The sequence below is a fragment of the Vicia villosa genome, unplaced genomic scaffold (genome assembly GCF_029867415.1).
Source record: "Vicia villosa cultivar HV-30 ecotype Madison, WI unplaced genomic scaffold, Vvil1.0 ctg.001057F_1_1, whole genome shotgun sequence".
NCBI classification, from domain to species: domain Eukaryota; kingdom Viridiplantae; phylum Streptophyta; class Magnoliopsida; order Fabales; family Fabaceae; genus Vicia; species Vicia villosa.
In genome coordinates this window covers 233093-259631 of record NW_026705465.1, presented here as the reverse complement: position 1 = coordinate 259631, position 26539 = coordinate 233093, and the positions used below count along the sequence as shown (strand labels likewise).

The following is a 26539-nucleotide window of genomic DNA, read 5'->3' as shown; positions in this document are numbered from 1 at the left end:
AATAATAAAATTTTGAGTATTCTTTTTTTTTTACATATTTACAATATATAACGGAGGTAAAAAACCCCCACAAAATGGCTAAAAAACCCCGCAAATCAGCCACATTTTTTGTAGTGAAAGTAGGCCTAAGAAAGCGCTTTTTTAGAAAAAGCGTTGCTATAGGGGGTGGTACGAGAGCGCTTTTCTAGAAAAAGCTCTGCTATAGAGGAGGCTACGAAAGCGCTTTTTTGAAAAAAGCGCTGCTATAGGCGAGGCTACGAGAGCGCTTTTGGCGTACCATAAAGCGCTGTCTTTACCTATAGCAGCGCTGGCTATGGCAGCGCTTTTAAGCGCTCTAATAGCCCAAAAAAAGCACTGTAAAAGCATTTGTTTGGCATAGTGGTTATTAATGGAATATCAATTCAATTAATAACAAAATTAGTTATTTACTTAAAAATGTGCAAATTCAAATGTAATTAAGAATGTGAAAATAAGTCAAATGATACGTTTCGCTAAAAGATCATATTTTAGATATTTAAATACAAATTTGCAGATGAAAAGTCAACTTATTTTTTAGATGCAAATGACGTAGATGAACTATGCTAAAATGGCTATTTTCTAGGGATTAAGCATATGAAACTCAAAATAGCTTAACTTAAGGACAAAAATGCACGGAGGGAAAAAATTAAGGACAAAAAAGTCAGGTAAGATTTTTGTTGCATAGCTAGATGCAAGAGTTTCCACTGGATTGAGTGGAACTAATCTGACCACTTGCGAAGCTAGAATTGGATTTGGATGTAAAGAAACTACTTCTCAAGGATCTGTGATATTTAGTTGCGAAGGAAGAGGCAGTTCAATACTTGCTGCTAAGGTAGTAGCAGAAGCTTCCCATGCAGTGGTGGATTTGGTAACCTTGGATCCATCCATATTTGTTGAAGATAAAAATGGGCGATCCGTAAATCTTGAAGAAATGAAACTGAACTCGTGCTAAGTCAAATTAGAACACGATATATCTTTGCTTTAGACGGACGGAACCACAGTTCCGTCCTAGAAATAAAAATGATATGCTTGAACGGAGGTGATGGTGGAGCGCAACCTCCAATGAGGTAGTAACACTTAAGTTATTATATGAAGAAAAAAGTGAAATAAAAATTGTGTATCCAAATCTTGTTACCACAATTTGGTGCCTACTCTCTTTCTCTCTCAATATATATATATATATATATATATATATATATATATATATATATATATATATATATATATATATATATATATTTATATGAAAATTAAACGAACTAGCTATTTGTTTGCCGCTCTTCGTGGATGGCGGTTGGATGTGTTTTACGGTTGAACTCTCTCGAGACCCTAAGGCGATGTTTGGGATTTTGGAGGGGAAGGGATGAGAGGGCTTTGAAAAATAAGAAGAATTTGGTGAAAAGGATAAAAAGATTTTGGGTAGGAGGGTTTTGGAGGGTTTGAGTTTATTCATAACACCAAAAACCCCATAAAATGGGGGAACTCAAAAATTGTATTGAATGAGGGTTTTGCAGGGTTTTGAAGGGCTTGCATAAATTTTCCAAATATCTTTTAGGTTGTTATAGTATTCTAAAAATTAAAAATTTAGTAATGATAATGACTCTTTTATCATTCTAAACAAAATCATTTTTTCAAAAAATGTCAAATATTTTTCTTTATTTTTTTTAAATTTCATTTTCGGAAGTCTTCCCCTCCCCTCCCTCCAAACTCCCAAACATAGCCTAAGAATAACTTTATTCAGTGCCTGGGAAGATTCTTGAAGGTGTGGGACCTGTATTAGACTCGGGATAAACTAGTAGATTTTCTGAAATTCATTTATTTGGATAGAGTATTAAGATAAATCATTGTTAAATTTTCTAGGTTATTTTTATAAATTTTAATTTTTTAGGGCCAAATTTTAAATTTTAAAAATTGAGACTAATTTACAATTTATAAAATTTAAAAGGATCAATTCATGAAATTTGAAAATTATCAAGACTGTTTTGTAATTTTTTGAAATCTTGAGGATCAATTTTAAAATTTTAGAAAATAAAGGAACAAACTTGTAAATTTTGAAATAATAACACTAACTAATTTGACATTCAAATTCTATACCTGGGAGAGAAATCTAAAATTCTTTAATTTTAAATGATAAAAATCATAAAATTTTACTTAACAAAATACTTCGTAAAGTTCTCTCATTTTAACAAAGATAAGTTATTTAGTAAATAAATATAAATTTGATTAAAAAAATTATAACCAAATTATCCTATATAATATCGGATAACTATGACGTATTATATTCACGGACAAAAAGGACAATAGAAATATTTTACCAATTGTAGTAGTATGGAATAAGTATAATAGTATAAGATAAATATTTTCCATTTTGGTTAAGAACATTACTATACAATCATAATAAAAAATTAAATACATAGGATGTATCCATAAATAAATAACTGCATGGGCGGAAAACAAGTCTGAAAACGGAGAGACCGGTTCTTACCCTTTTTCCCATCCACTGAATGTCAAAACGATGTAACAAGAATTCAGAAATTTGTGTAGCCAATCATTTTCACTAGTCTTTCCAGAGTCTTTTTCCCAGACTCTCTCATAAACAAACTGAATACATAGTTACATACATACATATATCTTTGACATTTTACACCACGATTTGAAAATTTTTCACATCACATCAAATATATTCCGATTCCTCTTAAATATCGTCCTAGAATCTCTCTCCCTCAACTGAATCTCTTTATCTTGTTTTCTAAGATTCATTACCACTGAATCCGAGGTAGCCATGGTTAACGGTGAACCTCCACCACGTCTTCAGGTGATATATAATTATATTTAATTATTTGCTTGATAGTTAAAACATATATGCATTATTTATTTATTTTAATTCTTTGGTATTGACAGGGAAAATTTACTGCAATAGTGGTTTGTTGGCTTCTTGGCAATGGAGTTCTTTTCTGTTGGAACAGTATGCTCACAATTCAAGATTACTATGTTTCCTTGTTTCCGGTAATTTATCTACTTTCTGTTGCATTTTTTTATTTGATATATCATGTATCTGAATTATTCTGGTTTAGCATAATCCAATTAGGTCTAATTTTAATTTCATTTTTTTTTAATTTACTTGTGCAGAATTACCATCCCGCTAGAGTTCTTAGTCTTGTATATCAACCATTTGCATTTGGAACACTAGCAATACTAGCTTATAACGAGGCGAAAATCAATACAAGACAGCGGAATCTATTCGGATTCGCGCTGTTTTTCTTTGGCGTTTTGGCTGTGTTAATTGTAAATCCTGTCCTTTTGATTGTAAATTTATGATTCCTGAAAATATATAGGTTTTGATTTTTGTTATATATTTGCCTTAGTTGGACTTAGCAACATCTGGTAAAGGAGGGATTGGAACTTACATTGGCATATGTATAGTTAGTGGTGTGTTTGGAATAGCAGATGCTAATGCACAAGGTGGAATGATTGGAGATTTGTCCTACATGCATCCGGAACTTCTTCAGGTCATAATCACAGTAGAATTTACGATGATAATGAAAAAATTCATTCAATATATACAAATTTTTAATCTTTTTTTTTTGTTGATGTTGCAGTCTTTCCTTGCTGGTGAAGCAGCATCGGGCGCGCTAACATCTGCTCTGAGGTTAATTACCAAAGCTGCATTTGATAATTCTCAGGACGGTCTTCGCAAAGGAGCAAGTAAGTTCAACATTCTAACAACTTTGCATCTTTGATTAAGATTATTGTACTGACTTGCATATTACTCTATCAACATACTTATAATTTTTAATGATACCGCTTCTTCTGCAGTTCTGTTCTTTTCTATATCAACATTCTTTGTGCTTCTTTGTCTTGTTCTCTATGGATTTGTATTTCCTAAACTACCAATTGTGAAGTACTACCGATCAAAAGCAGCGTCTGAAGGGTCAAAAACTGTTTCTTCCGACCTTGCTGCAGCTGGCATTCATTCTGTACTGCTTCTTTTGTTTTGTTTCTGCTCATTTTAGTTTTCTTTGACATGCAAATTCCTAACTGTTGGGATTTTATTTACTAGACTAATTTGTGTTTTTTTCAGGAAACCGGAGAATCAAGACAATTTGAGCGCAAAGAAAATAAAGAATTGTTAATGGAAAACATTGATTATGCACTTAATTTGTTTATGATATATTTGTTGACATTGTCGATATTCCCTGGATTCTTAACAGAAGATACCGGAAAACACAGTTTAGGCACATGGTAAGTTCATTCACAACATTGTCTATCTATTTGGATTTTTTCATCCTTTGAGTATATCATCATTTTGAATCTCTAAATGTGCGAGTTTATAGTCTGTTTGTAATTTTTTAACCAAGTTGATATTTAATTTCCATTTTTTGTTATAGGTATGCTCTTGTTTTAATTACAATGTACAATGTGTGGGATCTTATCGGAAGATACATTCCGCTGATTAAAATCCTGGATTTGGAGTCGAGAAAGTTGATCACTACCGCGTGCATTTCTCGATTCTTACTTATTCCTGCATTTTATTTCACTGCAAAATATGGTACTCAGGGTTGGATGATATTGTTGACATCTTTCTTGGGATTATCTAATGGTTACCTTACTGTTTGTGTTCTCACTGCTGCACCCAAAGGTTACAAGGTAAAGGATTCTTTAAGCAACTATAACTTTATAGAGATTTAGAGTTTATTTAGACATTGATTTGTTAATACTTGTTTTTTTACTTTTGAAGGGACCTGAACAAAATGCCTTGGGAAATCTGTTGGTATTGTTTCTTCTTGGAGGTATTTTTGCTGGGGTGACACTTGACTGGTTGTGGTTAATAGGCAAAGGATGGTGAGATGAGAAGTGAGATCTTGATCAAGATAATTCCAGTTTTGGTCAATTTTTTCACAATTCTTTGAGGTTCTTGCTAACTCATGCCACTTATTGTAACCAATTATAATTGATTAACAATCTTATGTTACATTCTAATCTTTGGTGCTCAACATACTCTATTATACACCACAAATGCTGAATGACAAGAAAACACATACACTTACCATTCCACAAATATTTTGTATACGATAAACAAAGGTTTTAAAAAACGTGGTCGCTTAAAGGTTTTGGCGATTTCGGTGGATGGAGATGTCGTGATACTCATCACGATCGCCGCAGTATGAATTAACCATAATTTATTCTTTAATATAAAACCGATGAATAACGTTCGGTGCTAATAGCGTTTTATTGCGGATGTTGTCACAGTCTACGAAGTTTTTTAAAACCTTGTGTTAAACATCTCGCTCCCACTAGTACCTGTAAAATTGCAAATATGTAATTCTTAAACAGTTGTATCAGTCCCTGTGAGCATAGCTCAATGGTGGAGCTTGAATGGTTAATTTGGGTGGCTATTTTGGATTTACTATGAATATATAAAGAGTTTCATTAATTATAATGTAGAATGTTGTAGTGCAATATGGAAGAAATTATAAAAAAAATAATGTTTTTTTTGTTGGTCACATGTTCAAGTTCCATTAGTGATTCTTTGAGAATTAAACCCATGATTCTAGCTCAGAAAAAGACTCCTTGTTGTTGATCTACTTTGAAATATGTTAAGTGTTGTGGTGTAATGGAAAATAATCATCAAAAATAATGTTTTTTTTTTCATTTTAAGTGGTGAGAGTATCTATTATGATGGTGAGGGTCTTTGGTAAATGGAGAAGGAGCATGATTAGGAGGGTACTAATAAAATTAGCATTTTAACATTTAAATTAGTGGAGCAGAGAGATGTAATTTGTATTACAAGTGTATAATGATACGTACTTTAATGTGATGTATAAATGATTATTAGAGTCATCTTTGGTGAATGTGACACTTAATATCGAGTACCGTTAATTGGACTCTAACAATAAAGAAGAGTGTGGTGCGCGGTTCGAGTGCGAGACTCTTTAATGAAAGTATACTTGTGCGTGTCGCTACCGCGAAAAATAACAGAGTCGCCACTAACATATTTATTTTCTGAAAGGATAGGAACGTCAGCAAACCTAAAATGAATAAGGATGAAGGTCTCGCGATTAGAGAAAGGGTACGGAAGTTGGTTACGCAAGGGAAAGGTATTAGCACCCCTCGCGCCTGTGGTACTCTACAAGATCCACTTAACTTTGTTTCTAATCAATGGGTGTGTTAACTAGTGTGTTTACTTGCTAAAGGGGAAATGAATGCAAAATATAGGGAAAAGAAAGAACTGTACTCACACGGGCCATACCCCGCTGCCTACATATTCTTTTTGAGGAATCAGAGTTATCGTAGCTCGGCTCAAATGTTTCTGTTTGTTTTGGTGTTTTTTTAGTTGGGCGGTGTTAACGTTCACACTCTTGCATAAGGGACGGCCTACAATACGATCGAGCGGAAATAACATGCCCTTAGATGCCTATGAGGCAAAAGGAAAAGAAAGGATTTGGTTTGTATCTTTTAGTGGGAAAGTCCCTTTTTATGAGTTTCGATCATTGTTAGATGTTTTAGATGCATTATTGGTGTTTTTTAAGGGAAAGAGTTTAAGTATTTATTAGGTGTTTTAAAGTTGATTAAGGAAAAGAAAAAGGAATCTACCTAATTGTCATGTTAATGTCTACCTAGTTGTTTAAGGATTTTGATTTTATCCTAAGGGAGCATACAAAAGGGATTACACTAAGTCTAACATTCCTACGGGTAAAACGTCACACAAATGCAATAGTACACAAAGCAACAGCACACACTCGAGCTCCACTCATAAAGCACACAAACTACCGAAGTAGTGACCTGGAGACAGGGGAATTGCTCTAGCTAACGGGAAAAGCCACCCAAAGCCACTGTCAACGGAGAAAGCCGCCCGAGACAAGCACACAACAAGCGCTAGCTAACGAGGAAAGCCACTATCAACGGGCTTTTAACCCATTAACCTTGTATTGTTAAATCTTGGTCCCTTTTTATTTTAAAATTGTTAAGTATTGTTAAAGCTTAACCCTTTTAAACTTGTTAAGGATTTTAAAGCTTAACCTTCTTTTAAAAACTTGTGAGTATTTTAAAGCTCACACCCAAAAATATTTTGGACACTTTGGCCTTTTTTTTTTTCCTTTTTAAGAGGAACTACAAAAGCTCTGAATTCCCTTTTCTTTAAAAGGGGTATGTAGGCCTAAGATGATATGTATTATCGAGCTCACTTTTAAAAAACTTCTTTTCCCATCCCCACACTCTTTTTAAACAAGTTCACATATGCATGTACACAAAAACAATAATATTTTCAAAGAGGTTCTCATGGAGTACCATGGATATGAGGGGTGCTTAAAACCTTCCCCTGTATAACAAATCCCTTACCCAAATCTCTGATAAGTTTATTAGTTTTGATTTTAAAAACTTATGTGTGTTTTATGCGCTCTTTCTCCCATTCCTTTTGGAAACAGTAAAGCACGGTGGCGACTATGTTTAAAACAAATGAGCTAAGTCTTTCCCATGACTTTAGTCTCACCAATTTCACTGCTACAACTTGTAAAAAACTAAGTATCAGAATATAATATATCAGAGCATTACGTCAGTGTTTGGTGCAAGAAGCCTTTTCCTTATCAGAGCTTTATCTGAACATCTGCTTCTAAGAAATCACAGTCAAAACCTGAGCAATCGACAGCCTTACTACTTCGATCTTGGAGAGCTTGTTGTAGTGACTTTCAGAACATGATCTTCTTAGAACAGAGATCAAGTGGAAAATACTTCTTGTTCTTGTAGACTTCCTTCAAAGTCATCAGAACTTCTTGTTCTTATAACCTTCCTTCAGAGATTAGATCTTCATATTCTTGTAAACTTCTCTCTTGATGAAGCCTCCTGACTCTGAGAGACTAAAGTTCAAACTTTCTTCCTCTTATAAGCTTCCCTCAATGCATCCTTCAGCTTCGTTTTCTGCTTCAGAACTTCAGAAACACAAATAACCGATTAAGGAGCATATATGTTCTTATTAGAAATATGTGTTTGTTATCATCAAAAATATTTCAAAGATGTAGAACCAAACTTTGTTCCAACACACTTTTCCCACAATCGTCAACAGTATTACAACATACAGGGACAACATAACATTATAACAACTATATCATCATGAATAATTATTCACCGACAAATTCAATGATTTTGTTTGTATCAATTATGCAGACAACTCATAAATGTTTATAACATAACAACAGACAATCAACCCAACTACAACGTGGCAACACACAAATTCATAATTAATCATAATACAATAACAGACAAAACAACAATTTTACACAGCCCAATTCCTACATACTGTTCATCATAATTTCCATTATAGAGTCAAAACCCCACCCTTACCTTGGATTGGAGACTTCTCTATTCCACTGGTTGAACCTAGGTTTTGCCCTAGCTTCCAACCTTTTCTCTTCTAAATCAGAATCAAAAGCTGAAAATTCCCCAAATATGCAGAACAGTGCGATGATGATATCTCACAACTGAGACATTATTTTGAAGATCCCAACGGTTAAAAGTTAGATATAGGTGTTGCAAACCTACCCTCAAAATATGAGCATGATCCAACGGTTAACAAATCGGGGATTGTCGATTTAGTGAGACTGCTGCAAGAAAAACGGGAATGAATTTCTCTTCTCTTTTCTCTCTTCTCTGCAACTTTCATGACTAATTCCCCAAGACTTTTTCACTTCTAATCAACCTAATCCTTATATAATGAACTTAAACTAATTTCATTAAACCTATTGGGCCTAATATTCACATCCCCACGTATACTACACACAACCATAGATATAAGCCCAACAAAATCTTATATTATTCTAATATATTACTACTACAAATCAACTTAGATAATCAACTCAATAATTCCCCTAATTAATCAACTTAGTAACTCATCACAATATTTCACAACTTTAGCAATTAATCAAAAAATAATTTAATTAAATAATTAATTAAATTATCGGGCGTTACACCTCTAGACCCTAAACCCTAACTATAAAGTCTAAATAATGACTCATAATTAGGTACACACTATCTTAAATCCTAAACTCACACTTATGGTCATCCTTGACTTGATTATCGAAATGTTTGTAGGTACACACCCTCCACTAGTAGTCGTATATGAGAATTCTGACCAAGCACCACCATCAAATTATTACTCATTAGTCTACGGTCCTCGTTGTGAATCTAAGTACTAGATCAAAACATTTATGTCGTCTATGAAAACGAATAAACGATCAACATTTCTCTTTTTTCAGTTCACAATGTATGTGGATCGGATATAAAAAGTTATCACTTCAGACCCATTATGTTCAGCTCTTGAATGAACAAAATAAATTTTCTCAGTCATCCTAATATTGGTAGCCTCATTCAGCTTATGCTGTACAAAATTCGATGAACTCATTTAAAAAAAAACGAAACTACAAATTCTAGAAGACATTGTTCAACAAAAACAACATCACCATTTTCACACCAAAAAAAAAAGCTTTTGAATGAGATCTCAACCCTAAATTTAAAAACTTCCTTTCCTATGGAGCTCCAAACTCTTATGTGTTTAAGCATTTTAGAAAAACACATGTAACATGTTCGAAAAAATTCCAAAACAAAAACCACAATAGTTCATCAAATTCAGCTAATCCTTTCATGTTTGATCAATGAAACAGTGTTATAAATCTCATGTCGTTAAATTTGCTTCAGCCTATATTTCAGACAATAAGTGAGGCCATTTTAATTCAACAAGGAATGCTTAAACATTTTCTATGCATTGTATCAATCCCCTTTATGAACCTCATATGGAACAAGATAAGGATGATGATGATGAAACTTATTGTCAAAGAAGACATTTGTCCATGAAAAGTCAATCAATCAATTGTTCATATATCCAATGTGAATTCAACATTAAGAATGTCTAGTCGAAGATTATTGTAAAGGCGAAAAGGTTCTTATAAGGTGGAACGACATACCACAAACTTAACCTAAAGTGTGAGATACTTTCTATTTCATTTTGTCCATAATTATAATCTTTAAATGTTGATTAAAATTGATTTTCTTCATCAAATCACTTGGTAAATACCAAATATGGATATTTATTTCAATCAAATATTCTTATAATTTGAGTATGCTTGGAATAAGGAGAATCATAGTCCTATTAACCATATACATTTGTATCAAAGAGGACTGAATCCTCATAAAGGAGACAATATTTTCCAAACAAACATAGCCAGTAAAGCCAACTTTGGGTCCTTATAGAAATGATGTCGGTCTTCAACAAAGCCAAGTCCTACTTGGCCCTTTAGCTAGAAAGAAAAGACCTAAATTCCTTATGAATATGATATTGGTCATTCAACGAAGTTAGGCTCGTTTTTCCCTTTAATAAGAATTAGAGAACTTTGGTCCTTAATGCATATACAAGCCCCCCCACCTGACTCTTCACCCAAGAAGAAAAGATCCCCTTATAAAAAGGATGTTGACCCCTTATAAAGATGATGTTATGGCCCTTCATTAAAATAAATATTTAACCGCTAACATAAGTGACAACTACTTCAATTTTATCTAATTAGTATCCTATGATTTCCATTATTCATTGCATAGTCAATTCTACAAGCTCTCACACTTAGTTGAGTGAAAACTTCGGGCCTCAACCTCCGCGAGCTAGATTCCCCTTTCAAACTATGTTACCCCAAGTAATTTGAGAAATTTATAATATTTCAAAAAATATGTAAATATTGTGATTAATTTCATTTCATTTTATTTACCATATTTTATTTAATTTCAACACAAAATCTTTAAAAAATGTTTTATTTCATTTTTAATTCTTTGATAAAAAAAACTTTAAAATTTAAATTAAAAAAAATTACAGATAAAATTATAAATACTTTTGTTACCATTTTAAAAATAAATAAAAAAAAGATTTACAAAATCAGTTTACAATATGGATATTAGCTTTATTTTTTCCCAATTTAATACAAAATCTCAAGTAATCAATTTGAAAGGTATATTTATTTTACCCATTAGTTGAACTCAAATTTCCAAAAATAAGTGGCAATAATTTTTAGTTTAATTGCTTTCCACGTTCTTATTAATTTTCTCTTAAAATCTAAAAACATAAAATATTTTTATTTTAATTAAGAATCTTTCATTTTTAAAAATATAAACTATTAAAACAAAACAAATTTGTGTTAATAAGTTAATATTCTGATTGTCAACTTTATTTATTTATTTGTAATTTTAAAATGATAAAATCAAAAAGAAAACTAGTAATTTAATCTTCTCAGTTCTCCGGTCTCGTTGGCTAATGTGTTTGGACTACTCGATATACATAGATTTCATGATCATACACATTTATAGAGAAATCAATTTTTGTGCGGACTCTTTGGCTAGCATTGGTTTAATTTGCAAAGATGTTTATTGGTTTAATTATGTTCATAAGGATATCATTACAGATTACTTGCTAGACAAGAAAGGTACCCCTAGGTCTAGGCTTTGTAATTAAGGAATCTTGGCTTGATCCCCCTGTGTATCTAGTTCTCTTTTTGTTTCCATGATATTTCCTTTTGGTTAAAATATTTTTTTATTTTGTTTGTTTATTTCAAAATTCGAATTGATAAAAGAAAAACAAAACAAACCTAAGAAAATCCAAAAATATTCTTTTATTTTATGTTATATTTTAATAATTTTAATTTAAGTTGAAAAAGGCCATTAATTTTATTTTATTTTTGCAACCAAAATAATTTCATTGAGTTAAGTGGACCTCATATCTATAATGGATTGGTCTTGAATATAAATGGGTGTTATCTCAATCCAACGGTACATCTCCAGAACGGGTTGAAGATGATCATGTTTCGTAGGTACAACTCCGGAACATGTCTGTGCTGTTTTTTTACAATATTTTTATAATTTTATGTTATTTTTGTTATTGTTTACAAATAGGTATGGTGGACCCTGATAACATCTCAAAAGAATTAGTTTCTACGTACGATGTTTCTCTGAATGTTCAAGGGATTTTCGTAAATGCGGTAGATGTCGTCAGTGACTTTAATAACAAGTAAAAGTTTGATGATCGTGATAGCATGCTCACATGGATTCATAGGACTGCAACTAGATTTGGTTTTGATGTGGTAATAGGAAGATGAGATAATGGTTCGGAAAGAAGAAATGATTTTGTAACAATGTTGTGCGAAAGAAGGGGAGAATACCAGACTCCTCTACGAAAGTTTAAAAGAGACGAAACAGGTACTAGAAAATGTGAGTGTCCTTTTAAAATTTGTGGTTATTTGTTGGCTAGCAAGAAGTGGAAATTTAGTGTTATTTGTGGTTTGCATTGTAACACCTTTTTAGCCCACAAGAATATTCGCAATATAATGCGAATTAAATCAATTTAAAACATACACACGAGGATGTCACCTTCATATAAACTTCCCAATAATAAGTCTTGCTCTGTAACACGCATTCTCAAAAATTATATAAAGCATTAACTTCTTTAACACAACAATAATACCATCAATTATCTCCCAGCAAAAATCATAATTCAAAATCATCTTTATAAAACTTCATAAAATTCATCATACTTCATAGTTCATGGTTTATAAACCGAAATACCATAATGCCATAAAAGTTTCATCATGTTAAAAAAAATTCAAAATGAACAAATAAGTCCAAAACACACAATCCCAACCCCGACGTTACGTATCAGAGCAAGACTCCCTTTGTTCTAAATGAGCGATAAAAAGGACTCCACGAAGCTATCCTCTAACATCTGCGGGCTACTCCTGATTACCTGCGCGTTACCCACACACATTAAAACAGAAAGGGTGAGTATTTTATTATTATTATATAAGACATAAGGAATAAATATAGTAGTGGTACACAATTAATCAACAACCACACATATATCTATACAATGTATCCTCATGCTTCACATAGTTACTCACACTTGCACATCATCATCTCTTTGCAACATCATCATATAATACAAGCACAATCATCACTTGAATCATTCATATCACAACTAATCAAACATCTTTTCAATCATGCAATGTGACAAAAAATGCAATGCAACACCAATTGACTCATGCATGTGGTGCCAACACTTCACTGATGACTTAGTCATCGTTCTCCAAAGATCCCCACCAATAGGATCGATTCCCGCTTGGAACCGGAGCACATCATAATATTGCACTCAATTCGCACAATGGCACTGAGACCATCACTAGACCATATGTCTTGCAAACATCACTGGACTATCGTCCTACAAATATGCTATAAATGCAAGATGCACAATTTCATAATAATCTACGACCACGACTAGTCAAAATAGCATCATCATTCATTTATTCATTAAATCATATAATCATCTCGATATACAAGCATCATAATCATCTCGATCAACACAATGCATACTTTACAATCATCATTCATCATTCATCACACCAACATCTAATTGCAACAAGTACAAACATACATGTAATCACATAATCACATTCCATACTAAAAGCCCTAAAAACACATCCAAACGCATTTATTAAATTCTGGAAAATTACCCAAAAATTATTATAAATCATAAGCTTCTATAATATGAAATCATTTTTCAAAAATGTCAATTTTTCTCCCAGTATACCGTGCTTAGCGGCCCATAGCCCGCGCTAAGAACGTTCCTCACTAACTTGACCTTTCTCTTTTTCTCAAAAGCACACTAAGCGGGCTTCACCTTATATTATTAGCTAGCTCGATCCTCTTCTCGAATCATACGGTTGGTTCTTATCTTCCTCTTCTTTCCCTAGCTCTCTTCTCTTTCACGTTTCTCCAAAATTCTACGATGAATGAATATTCTCTTCTTCTTTTCCTTTTTTTACTCAGTTAACCTTAGGACCCTTATTATGAACTTCCTAATTTACCCTCACTAACTCCACCTCATATTCTCGTCTTATTTTATTTTATTTAAATAATAAGGCTAATTAGAACTATATTATTTTAATATTTAATTATTCTAACAAAGACCTTAATCTCACTACCCCACACACATGTCAACATAAGCATCACACGTCACATAATCTCATAGATAATTCACATTGACTCATATAATCACATCAAAACATCAAATAACAGATTAAATAACTAATTCTAATTATCAGGGTGTTACAACTCTCCCCCACTTAAAGAATTTTTGCCCTCGAAAATTACCTGACGAAAACAAGAACGAATAAGACTCTCTCACCTGGTCGTCTCGCTCCCACATCAGACTTTCACCAACTGGTCCACCCTACAACACCTTTACTAAGGCAATCTCTTTAACTCGCAACTGATTCACTTCCCATCCTTCTATTCCCAATGGTGACGCTTCAATAGTCACGTTATCCATCACCTGTATATCATCCATTTGAATCACGTGCGAAGGATCCGGAACATATCTCCTCAACTTAGATACATGAAATATGTCATGAAGATTCACGAGTGATGGCGTCAACACATTATGATAAGCCATCTCAGCTATCCTCTCTAAAATCTGATACGGACCAATAAATATGGTGTAAGCTTTCGCAACTTCAAAGCTCTACCGACACCGGTTATCAGAGTAACTCTAAAAAAACATGATCACCTACTTGGAACTCAAGTGTTTTCCTCCTCTTATCATGATAACTCTTTTAACGAATCTGAGAATCTTTCATCCTCTTACGGATCATCCTTATCTTTTCAGTTGTCTCTTGCACAATATCAGGCCCGAGCATATCACTCTCGCCTGATTCATACACAATGGAGTTTTACACCTCTTACCATACAACGCTTCATATAGTGCCATACTGATACTCGCATGAAAAATTATTTTTGTAAGTAAACTCAATCAATGAAAAATGGCTATCCCAAGCTCCTCCTTAGTCTAAAACACAAGCCCTCAACAACTCCTCTAATGATTGAATAGTCAACTCGGTCTAACCATCTGTGCGCGGATGATACGCCGAACTCAATCTCAAAGTAGTACGCAAGGTATCTTGTAAACTCTTCCAAAATCTCGATGTAAGCCTCAGATCTCTATCCGACACAATACTCGACGGCATGTCGTGCAATCTCACAATCTCCTCAATATACATCTCAGCCAACTTAGAAATAGGATGGTTAATCTTCATCAGTAGGAAATGAGCCGACTTAGTTAACCTATCCACAATCACCCAAATAGAATCATTGCCCTTAGTAGTCTTTGGTAAACGCATCGAAAAATCCATGGAAATGCTATCCGACTTCCACTCTGGAACGTTCAATAGTTGCATTAACCCAGAAGGCTTATGATGTTTAACCTTCGGCTTATGATAAGTTAAGCAAACATAAACAAACTTAGTGAACTCTTTCTTTATACAAGGCCACCGAAATAATTTCTTTAAGTCTTGATACATTTTCGTAGCATTCGAATGAATACTTAAACCACTTATATGTCCTTCTTCAAGGATACTCTTCTTAAGTTCCGAAACATCTGAAATACACACTCTACTCCCAAATCTCATCACACCATTCTCATCAATTTGGAATTCACCTCCTTTACCTTGGTTACTCAATGTCAATTGCTCAACCAATTTCATGTCAGATTTCTGTCCTTCTCGAATTTCTTTAAGAATACTATTCGTCAATTTCAACATTCCCAATTTCACACAATTAGGAGTTGATTCAAACACCAAACTCGTGTCTTTGAATTGTTTAACTAATTCCAACTCATGCACCATCATCATTGACATATGTAGAGACATCCTACCCAATGCGTCAACCACTACATTTGCTTTACCAGAATGGTAACTCAAATCAAAATCATAGTCTTTCAACAATTCAAGCCATCTTTTCCGCCTCATTTTTAACTCCTTCTGATCAAACAAGTACTTCAAACTTTTGCGATTACTAAACACTTTAAATTTAGATCAAAAAAGATATGAGATTTTCAAGTACATCAATGGTACTAGTGACTATGGTATGTTATAATCTGATGGTTTAGGTTCCATGTTGATAGGGTATTTTGATACAAATTGGGCTAGTAGTGCTAATGATAAAAAGAGAACTTCTGGTGGATATTCATTTTTTTTGTAAATAATCTAATTCCTGGTTTAGTTAGAAACAAAATTGTGTTTCTTTGTCTATTGCTGAAGCTGAGTATATTGTAGCTAAAAGTAGCTATTCTCAATTGATGTGAATGAAAAAAATGTTGAAGGAATATAATGTCCAGCAAGATGTCATGACACTATACTATGACAATCTGAGTGCTATTAATATTTCAAAAAATCTTATTCAATACAGCAGGACCAAGCATATTGACATTCGTCATCATTTTATCAGAGATCTTGTTAAAGATAAGATGATTACTTTGGAGCATATCAACACTGAGAAAGAACTTGCTGATATTTTCACCAAAGATTTGGATGGAAATTATTTTGAAAAGCTTAGAGGTGAGCTGGGTATCTGCATTATTGAGGAGTTATAGCAATTATAGGTATAGAAGAATGCAATTGTTGCATCTTTCCTCTATTCTCTGAGGCTTGAGAAGGAATATAACAAAAGATCTCTACAAGACAATAACAAGGAGGGGAGAAGGATCTTTGACAGGGGAAAAAGGTGGAAGACCACCTGAGGATTATTTGAGTTTGTTTGCTTCCATCTAAGATTTTGTGCTTTCATCTGTGTTCATTACCTATGTGCAATGTGTGAGCTTCCAGTTGTTTACATTTACTATATTTTTTTGTCAATTTTTGGCTAAAAAGGGAGAGTAAAGTGTTAGTATGATTTGTTTGTCCTGATGTTATGACACTTGTTCTAACATGTTGATTAACATACTCATAGGATTGTGCTAATGCTAAAGGGAGAGTAGTTATTGTGGTTGCTTGTTGGATGCAACTATCTAGGGGGAACATGATAGTCTGTCATGCTTGTTAATGTAGTGTTGTATTGTTGCTACTACTGCTACTAGAGACAGGAAGAGTTGTGTACATGATTTCTTACCTGATGTTCTGACATCTTGCCTGTCATGTGAGGCTTTTATCATCTTTTGTTGCACGTGCCTCTGATGCGTGAACTTAGGTAGTTCATATTTGGTGATTGGTCTTTTCTTTGAGGGGGAGAATTGGTTTTGTATGACAGGGGGTACATGACCTATCTGATTGTACAAGCTATTGATTTATGTTAATGTGATGTCAAACCATATATCTAAACATCTGACTTCTGGAGAGCTTTGAAGAAGAGGTCTCTCTATAACTGCAGTGTATCACTGATATATTCTTATGTTTGCAATTTGTACAAATTTTACATGCTTTCATGTAGCTTTCATTTGTGGTTTTATTCCTATCTCCAGGACTTAATTGTGTTTTGGTTGTTTTAGCCAAAATTTGCCAAATGTGGAGTGTAACGACCCCATTTTTATCGTATTTATTTTATAATTTAGATAAGTGATGTGATATGATGTGAATTTTAGGGTAGAATACCTTAGAATAAGGTAGTCGTGACGTGGAATTGAGAATAAAAATGAGTATATAAATATTATAGTGTTATTAGAATTATTAGTATTGTGGTTATTTTAATAGTAATAATAATATGGCTAGTAAATAAATTATATTTAATTAAATAATAAAAATAAGGAAGGGTAAATTGGGATTATCATATTAGAGGTTTAAGGGTTATTAGTGAGAAAACAAGAAAGAGAGAACATAAATTGGAGAAAGAGAGAAGAGGAGGCTAGGGCTCAGGAGAGGAAGAACTTCCATTGCTAAGGTAAAGATTTTGCAAGAACACTAAGGTAAGGGTAGGGTGTGATTGTTGAAGCTGTGATGTGTATGGATGTTAATGCATGAAGTATGAATATTATAATTATGTGTTCCATACTTTATCGGCTCATTATCATATCTTCGTTTATATTGTTATGATATCTCACCCCTTCTGTTTGAATGTTACCTCTACGTGGATAACGCGCAAGTGGCAAGGATTAGAGTTGCTTGAGGTATAAAGTGGCGCCTGTAACATCCCGTTTTTTTTATTTTATTTATTTTATAGCTATTTTATTATTAGTATAATTATTTAATTATTATTTGGTGTGATAATTATTTAATTGTGTGTTATTATGCTAATTAGGTTATTATAATTATTGATAGAATAATGAGATAATAGCTATTTGGCCTAAATAATTGAAATAGAAGTAATAAGAGAATGTGTAATTAAGCCCATTAGACTAAAGAAGAATAGTAAGAGGGATTGGGTTTAGTCTCTCATAACATTCAGTTTTGAGAGAAGAGAAGAGAGATGGCTCAAGAGAGGAAGAAAGAGGAGAAAGAGGGAAAGTGAAGGAAACCTAGAAGAAGAAGGATTAACCTAAGGTAAGGGGGAGAATCCTCATTATTGTGGGTATATATGTATGCAATGGGCAATTGTATGATTAGGATTCTTCATCTCTCTATTTCATAATTTTTAAAATGTTAGGGTTGTGTAGAAATCCATGAAATCGGTGTGAGTTATATGTTAAATAATATGTATTATGTTGCTATAGACTGTTGTTGGTGTTTGATTGAGATCCCATAGTCTGAACAGGGTTTCTGGACGTGATTTGGGGAAATTTTCGTAACATGAGTCGACACATGTTGGTTTGCATCGACACATACTGTATTGTTTTATAAAAACAGAAGTTTGAAAGTTGTATGTGTTGATACAAAAGCTTATGCGTCGATACATGTTTGGAAAAATTATGTTATGAGTCGATACGAAAGCTTATGCATTGATACATGTTTGGAACAATTCTATTATGAGTCGATACGAAAGCTTATGCGTCGATACATGTTGTTTTGAAAATTCAGAATTTTGAACTATTAGTCGACACATGAGGTTTCGCGTCGATACATACCGTTACGAAACTGATATTTTTATAAGAAATTGCTTTGGACATATCTTCGCGACCGTAACTCAGATTTAACTGTTGTTCGAAGCATCGGAAAGCTAATGAGATGAAATATACATTGGTAGAATAAAATTAATCATAGGGTATAGTCTCTAGATATTGGAATTAAGATGAAATTATGAACTATGTAGAGATAACATAGGAAATATGTTCTTTGTTATGAGTTGGTGTAACTATGTTGTGTTATACTTGATGAGTGATTTACTTACGATGAGACAGTGAAACCATGTGGTAATATATCAATAAGTAATTATTTTCTATTTTGAATTGACTTAACTATGTTTTGTCGTGACTTAACGTATGTGCTATAATGAATTGATGTTGGATGTGAACAACATATGTTGGTATTGTTTAGTATATGTTATGATGAAGCGTTTAATTGGTGAATACTATGAGTATGATCCGTACGCGAGTGAAGACATGTTTCTTGAATTGTATTTATGTAATATATGAATTGATGTTAGGTGATAATAACATTGTTGAGCTATGATGTTATATGTTATTTGTGATGTGTGTAAATGTTTAATGCTATTTGGATGCATTGTTGATGATGTTTACATGATGGATGTATGTTGTACAATTGGTGGATAATTCAATGTGTTGAATTATTGTGGTATGCGGTGTGTTAAGATTAATGGATGATCTTAATTGCATATGTTTTGTGGTAATTGTACATGCATTCATGGTGGCCTTGATCCTTTGAGGGGAAACATAGGTGACAAACTATATGTTCTTTGGTAGTGTGCTCATGTGGGGTGTGAGCTACGATGAAGGCCTTGATCCTTGAAGGGAAATAGAGGTGTTTCTTTGATCCTTGAATGGAAACATAAGTGTGGCTTTGTTCCTAGGTGGATCGGAAGAGGTGAACTAAATGTTCATATTTTGAGGGCTTTGATCTTGTTCGAATCTAAAACGTGGCTCTGGTTTTTAATCAGGAGCGGTGAGCTTGATACTCACATGGTACTACATGCATGAGTCACATTAATTGCATTTCAAGTTACATTGTTGTTATGTGATTGTTGAATTGATGTGTTTGCTTGTGTGATAATTGTATTAGTATGATGTGCAATATTTGTGAAACTTGTTCAAACTATGAAGTGTAATGAATGATTATATTATGGTATGCTATATTCATTGTGAATATATTATGTATTCATTATGATGTGAATTCTCACCCTTATGTTTGAATGATGTTCATGGTGACATCGTGCAGGTTCCGACGAGTAGCGTGCTTGAACGAAGATTTAGCCGAGGAGTCTTTCGGTTTTATCGTTTTGATTAGGTAGTGAGTCAAATGCTCTGATCATGTAACGCTGGGGGTTTGGAACTCATGTTTTTTGTATGATTGGATATTGTTATCCCTATGGTGTTTAACTTGACATTTTGGATATGGTGTTTATTTGAGATTTATTTTTCCGCGTGCGATATGCATATTGTATGAGAACATGAAGTTTCAAATTGTGTTATAAGGTGATCAGTGCATGTTTGTATGATTTGATTTGGATTTTCATTGTTATGGAAACAACATGTGATGCCCTTTTGTTTATGCATTTTATTTACTCTATGAATATATATATATATATATATATATATATATATATATATATATATATATATATATATATATATATATATATATATATATATATATATATATATATATTGAATGTTTTGGAGTTAGGAAAGGGGTGTTACATCTCCTAGTATTGTGTAGATTGAGTCGGGTCATGCTCTGATACGTAACACTAGGGATGAACGCTTGTGTTGCTATTAAGTTATGAGTTGTTTTTGAAAGATTGTGAGAGCTTTATAAACTCTCTTTTCTTTGTTGCGATGAGGGTTTTTAAGTTGTTTGAGATGATGACAAGTGTATGATAATTTAGTTTACGTTGCATTAATAAAGTGAAGTTGAACACCATGATGATTGCGATGTCGCTTCATCCGAATAAGTGTGATGTATCATTTTGTTAAATGTTGAGCAAATTTCATGACATGATGACGTGACATCCTATTTGACGTTGAATGAGAATTTTAATTACTCTAATTTTTATTAAATTACCGATGGAGAAAATAGGATGTTACATGGAAATTGTTAGTTCCATGGTTTTGTGATTGTCATGACTAGTTCTATTGTCATGTGTTTCGACAGATGTTCTGGAAAAACACATGAGATTCTGGAAGATTCCTTAAATATTTAATTAATTCCTTAAATATTTGATTGAAAAATATGAGATTCTAGAAGATTCAAGCACTCATACAGGCCCATCCAATCAAGTATTTTTTAGGGAAAGTGTAGATTTGATTTGGTTTTCATAAAAAGGATTTTGGAGACTTTTCAGGAAACTTTAATTTGATTTGATTTGTTCCTAATTTTTGTGAAGATCTTGCAGCTGAATGAAAAAAAAAAGGAGAAGATTGAATTTGATTCAAGTCCAAGCTCATAGTGCAAGATTTTATAAATAAGGACTTGCTAAACCTATAATAGCAAGCATTCACAACAACAAACCGTGGGTGCAAATACGTGTTTAGGGTTTTGAGAGTAGTTCATGTCTTTGTGTTTTTGTTTGTATGGCGCTCATGTATCTTTTGATACATTGAGGTGGACTAATTGTTACTTAACTGTTTGTCAAGTTATTGTTTTCACTCATTAGCTTTTAAGCAAAGAGTTTAGTAATGTTCTTAGTTGAAGCTTTTAAGTAAAACTAAGTATTGTTTATCAGAAGTGTAATAATTTATTTGTTCCTTGGTACATTCACTAGGATTGTGGTTGGTTTTATCACTGAGGTGATTGTGGAAAGTTAGAGGGAGTTCACATATCTAGGAGGTTCCTAGGTAGAAATTGCATAGAATTAGTGATTAGGTGATAAGTTGTAAACTGAGATTGTTTAGGCTTTGAACTAATACTATTATAATGGATTTCCTTTCATGGCTTGGTAGCCTCTAGAGTAGGTGAGTTGTACCAAACCAGGTTAACAACTAATTATGTTCTTTTACCTTCTGCATTTTAATTTTGCATAATTTGTATTTTGGTAAAAGTATTTTCTGTCAGCAGATGATGTCATAACATTTGTCTTACTAGTGCTAGAATTTTAAATTGGAACCTAATCAAGCTTTATTGGTGATTAAATTTTGTGTAACTAGTGTTATTAGAATCTGATCACAATTGAAATAATGTATATGATATTTCTTGTGTAATATACAATAGTTTGATTACTCATTGTTAAAACATTTGTAAGCTTTGTGAATTCTGCTTCTGTCAAAGTGATAAAATGCCAATAAAAGTATAATTCACATATTTTTCATTTCAAGTCTTCCATCCATAACTTTGTAAGACCTATGATATTCTATTTATGGAATATCAGTCGAATTTTGTTTTTAATCTATACACCCCCTCTAAATTATTTTCCTACTCCACATTTTTACCCAATAGTTATTAGGAAGCTAACTATTTCCACCTTACCGAAAAACTAATCAATTCAGGTTATCACGTTAGGGGGAACCCTAAAGTGAGAGATATGATTATATTAGATATGGCCCATATAATTCGTCATATATGGGTAGCACGTAACTATATTTGTTTCAACAATGCTAAAACCAATACACATACTAAATTTAGCAACACATCAGCCATTACCAATCTCAATTCTTCGTTGTTGAAAGGAAGATTCTAGTCAATCTTTAAATAGATAGATGATACGGAAATGAGAAAAAAAATTCTTTGGTGGTTTGGAGAAATCCAAAGGTAGTGTGGGCGAAAATAAACACAGTCTTGTCAAAATATGAAAGCACTAGGAATAGCAATAGCATGTGACCAACAGAATAGCATGAGAAGATTAATGTGAAATGTTGACATAATGTATTGATCCAGAGTGATTCTCAAACAGTCACTCATATTCATCACAAGAGAATTAATCTTTTGGGAGATATAGATTTTGAAAATTTTTTATAAATGAATTTGATTTACTCGCATATCTTTAGAGAATGGAACCATTGCGCAAACTAGCTAGCAAATTTGTCCATAATATAGTGAATTTTTTATGGTGAGAAAACCTTTCATTCTTCATTAGAAAGAAGTACTTTAAAGACATTGAAACACTTTTGATTTGTCTAATCTCATATTTGTTTAGCTTCTTGAACCCTGTTCTCCATTTTTGTTGTTTTTGACTATTCTATTTTTTCTTTTTAATATTTTATTTTTATTTTTCCTTTTGTCTTTTCTCTTTGACGAGGGACTAACCCAATTTTATAATTATATTTTTCATCTTTCTAATAAATTAAAAATTACGTTTATTTCTCTTTGAAATTAAAATATTCCCCACTTTAACTAAATAATAGTTATTATATGTGATATTTATTTCCTTTTTTTACAATCGATCTCACACATATTAGAAAGGTGGATTCTTATCTACCCAATTCAAAAAGTTGGGTAAAGTTACATTCAATGTAAAATGTCTTGGAAACAAAAAAAAAATTTATTTAATAATTAATTAAATAAGATAAAACTAAATGATGCAATGTAATTGGTGGAAGGTACACTACCCAACTTTTTGAGATGGGTAGAGAAGTTGTCCCATAATAAAATAAAAAAAAGAATAGCTATGCAAAAGTTAGTATCTTTCCATATTTTTCATCATCCACCTAATAAAGTTGGTCCTAATTAGATAAAACAATTACTTTAGAGATGCTTTAATTTGATTAAAAATAAATAATCAACAAAAAATAATTTGCTTTTTTTATATATATTTTACCTAAATTTTATTTAAATAAATTATTTTAACTTTAAAAATACTCAAGTAACCTCGTCCGCGTCCAAATCTTATCTTACACTTTCCTTTCTACTATCAATTCCCCATATTTCCATCTGAAAATTGACCCATACCCCGCCCACACTATGTTCTAGCTACACTATTAAAACAACCTCTCCTTGTCATCAATCAAGTCACAACAAACGTATCCATCTCCAAAGTACAGTCTCATTTTGTTTGTTTCCATATAAATATCATTACTTAGAAGAAGTTAGTCTTTTTGTGCTGTCATAATATCACTTGATAAGGTATACGTGCAGATTCTATACACATTGCTTCTACTTAGCGTGATGTTTCAGCCATTATGAATATCATAAAGACAAACTCATCGCTTAACTATCATCTCAATGAATTGCATAAAATATAGTTTATTTAAATTTAGTATTCATTTCAAAAGGTTAAAATAAATAACTTTGCATCTCATTTGTTAGCCATATATTTGTACAAAATCCTAACTTTGCATGCACTCCAGTGCTTTGATTGATTGAAGAAAATTCAGCATCTAAGGTAGCCATGGTCGACACTGAGCCTCCACCGCGTCTTGAGGTGATTTATATTGCTAATTTTATTATCATTTTAGTTAAGCATTCATTATTTGTTCTTTAAATTCTTTGGGATTTGTAGGGTAAATATGCTGCAATAGTGATTTGCTGGTTTCTTGGTATTGGAGGTCTTTTTGCTTGGAACAGTATGCTGACTATAGTAGATTACTATATTTACTTGTTTCCGGTAATTTCTTTGCTTTCTGAATTGTTCTTGCTGATAATTTATTTGGTGTAGCAGCATTGTTTACTTGCTAGTATCCTGAATGATGGTAGTTTGTTTTCTGAGATGCATTTGCATGTTGCATTTTATGATTCTCAGACTTAGTGTCGACACCTCTGCAAAAAAGTGTTGAAAAAAGGTTTCCATGACTGTGTCTGTGTCAATGTGTGTCTGTGCATCCGAAACCACCCTTTATATCACATGATTGTCTTTAAATATAACTTTTTAAATTTTCTTTATTCCTTGTGCAGAAATACCACCCTTCTAGGGTGCTAACTATTGTATATCAGCCATTTGCATTTGGAACACTAGCAATTCTGGCTTACAATGAGGCGAAAATCAATACAAGACTACGGAACTTGTTTGGATATACCGTCTTTTTCTTTGGCATTTTGGCATTGTTAATTGTAAGTCCTGTACATTTGTTTGAAAAACTCTGATTCCTCTAGAATATGGATTTTTGTTTTATTTTACTTTTCCTATTTACATGCCATAGTTGGATTTAGCAACATCTGGTAAAGGAGGGATTGGAACTTTCATTGGCATATGCATAGTTAGTGGTGTATTTGGAATATCAGATGCTCATGTACAAGGCGGAATGGTTGGAGACTTGTCCTACATGCTTCCAGAATTCATTCAGGTCAACATCACCAATGAAAATACTACTATGTGGTTCAAACAATATCTTCAACATGTGAATTCTTTTAATGGTTTTATTTTTGCAGTCTTTCCTCGCTGGTTCTGCAGCGTCCGGGGCCATAATATCGGTTTTGAGGTTAATTACAAAAGCAGTATTTGAGAATTCTCCAAACGGTCTTCGCAAAGGAGCTAGTAAGTTTAACTTAATTATCAATGCTTAGCTTGAAAGCATTTCATGATTCAAAGTTTTGCTAGATTAATAATTTTAAGCTTTTAGTGGTTTGTCATTATACTATTACACTGATCATTAGTAATTATAATGGTTGCAGTTCTGTTCTTTGCCCTATCCGCATTTTTTGAGTTTCTGTGTGTTGTTCTCTATGCATCTGTCTTTCCTAAACTAGCAATCGTGAAGTATTACCGTTCAAAAACAGCATCCGAAGGATCCAAAACGGTTACAGCTGACCTTGCTGCCGCAGGCATACAGACCTCACCGGGCGAAGTACAGATTCTTTTCTTGAACATTCCTATTTTTGTTGTGTTGAGATTCATTTTTCCAGACTAATGTCCTTTTTTTCAGGCAACTGAAGATTCAAAACAGCAGGAGCGCAAAGGAATGAAACAGTTGTTTGTAGAAAACATTGATTATGCACTTGATTTGTTCCTGATTTATGTGCTAACACTGTCTATTTTCCCCGGCTTCTTATCAGAAGATACTGGATCACATAGTTTAGGCACATGGTACGCTCATCAGAGCATTGCTTTTTTTCTTACTTCACATGTTCTATATATGTGCTGATTTAAGAGCTGATTGATATTTCCATCTGTTCCAGGTATGCTCTTGTTTTAATTGCCATGTTTAATATATGTGATCTTCTCGGAAGATACATTCCACTTGTGAAAATATTAAACTTGGAGTCAAGAAAGTTGATCATGATAGCAGTTATTTCTCGTTTTTTACTTATACCGGCATTTTATTTCACTGCAAAGTATGGTACTCAGGGCTGGATGATATTGTTGACATCTTTCTTGGGGTTAACCAATGGTTACCTCACTATCTGCGTTTTCACTTCTGCACCTAAAGGTTACAAGGTGGGTGTGTTTTCAGTTTTCACTATCTGATATTTAGAATTGTTGAAATATATGAATTTCGTTAAGACTTGATGTTTTTGATATTTTAGGGACCTGAACAAAATGCTTTGGGGAATATGTTGGTGTTGTGTCTTCTTGGAGGTCTTTTTGCAGGGGTAACACTTGACTGGTTGTGGTTAATAGGTAAAGGATGGTGAGATTTTAACCAGCTAAATTAGAGAAATAGTAAAGTCATTGTTCTCAAACAAATGGTGGAAATGTGTATCTTTTAGCAGTTATATACTTCTCTTGAATTGTGAATATTTAATAAGGCCTTGGTCAA

General features: G+C 33.0%; 2 protein-coding genes across 2 annotated transcripts; both read left to right on the top strand.

Annotated features, from left to right (window-relative positions):
* The first annotated feature begins 2522 nt into the window (after positions 1–2522).
* LOC131632973 (equilibrative nucleotide transporter 3-like) lies at positions 2523–5016 on the top strand. Its single transcript, XM_058903681.1, has 9 exons — positions 2523–2833; positions 2920–3024; positions 3148–3303; positions 3384–3527; positions 3618–3723; positions 3835–3995; positions 4100–4260; positions 4407–4665; positions 4757–5016. Exons 1-9 carry the CDS (start codon positions 2801–2803, stop codon positions 4862–4864), a joined length of 1233 nt encoding a protein of 410 aa, XP_058759664.1. The 5' UTR covers positions 2523–2800; the 3' UTR covers positions 4865–5016.
* Positions 5017–24091: 19075 nt separating this feature from the next.
* LOC131632966 (equilibrative nucleotide transporter 3-like) lies at positions 24092–26539 on the top strand. The gene is made up of 9 exons (XM_058903674.1): positions 24092–24267; positions 24346–24450; positions 24738–24893; positions 24983–25126; positions 25212–25317; positions 25455–25627; positions 25706–25866; positions 25959–26217; positions 26307–26539. The coding sequence occupies exons 1-9, from the start codon at positions 24235–24237 to the stop codon at positions 26412–26414; spliced, it is 1245 nt and encodes a 414-aa protein (XP_058759657.1). The 5' UTR covers positions 24092–24234; the 3' UTR covers positions 26415–26539.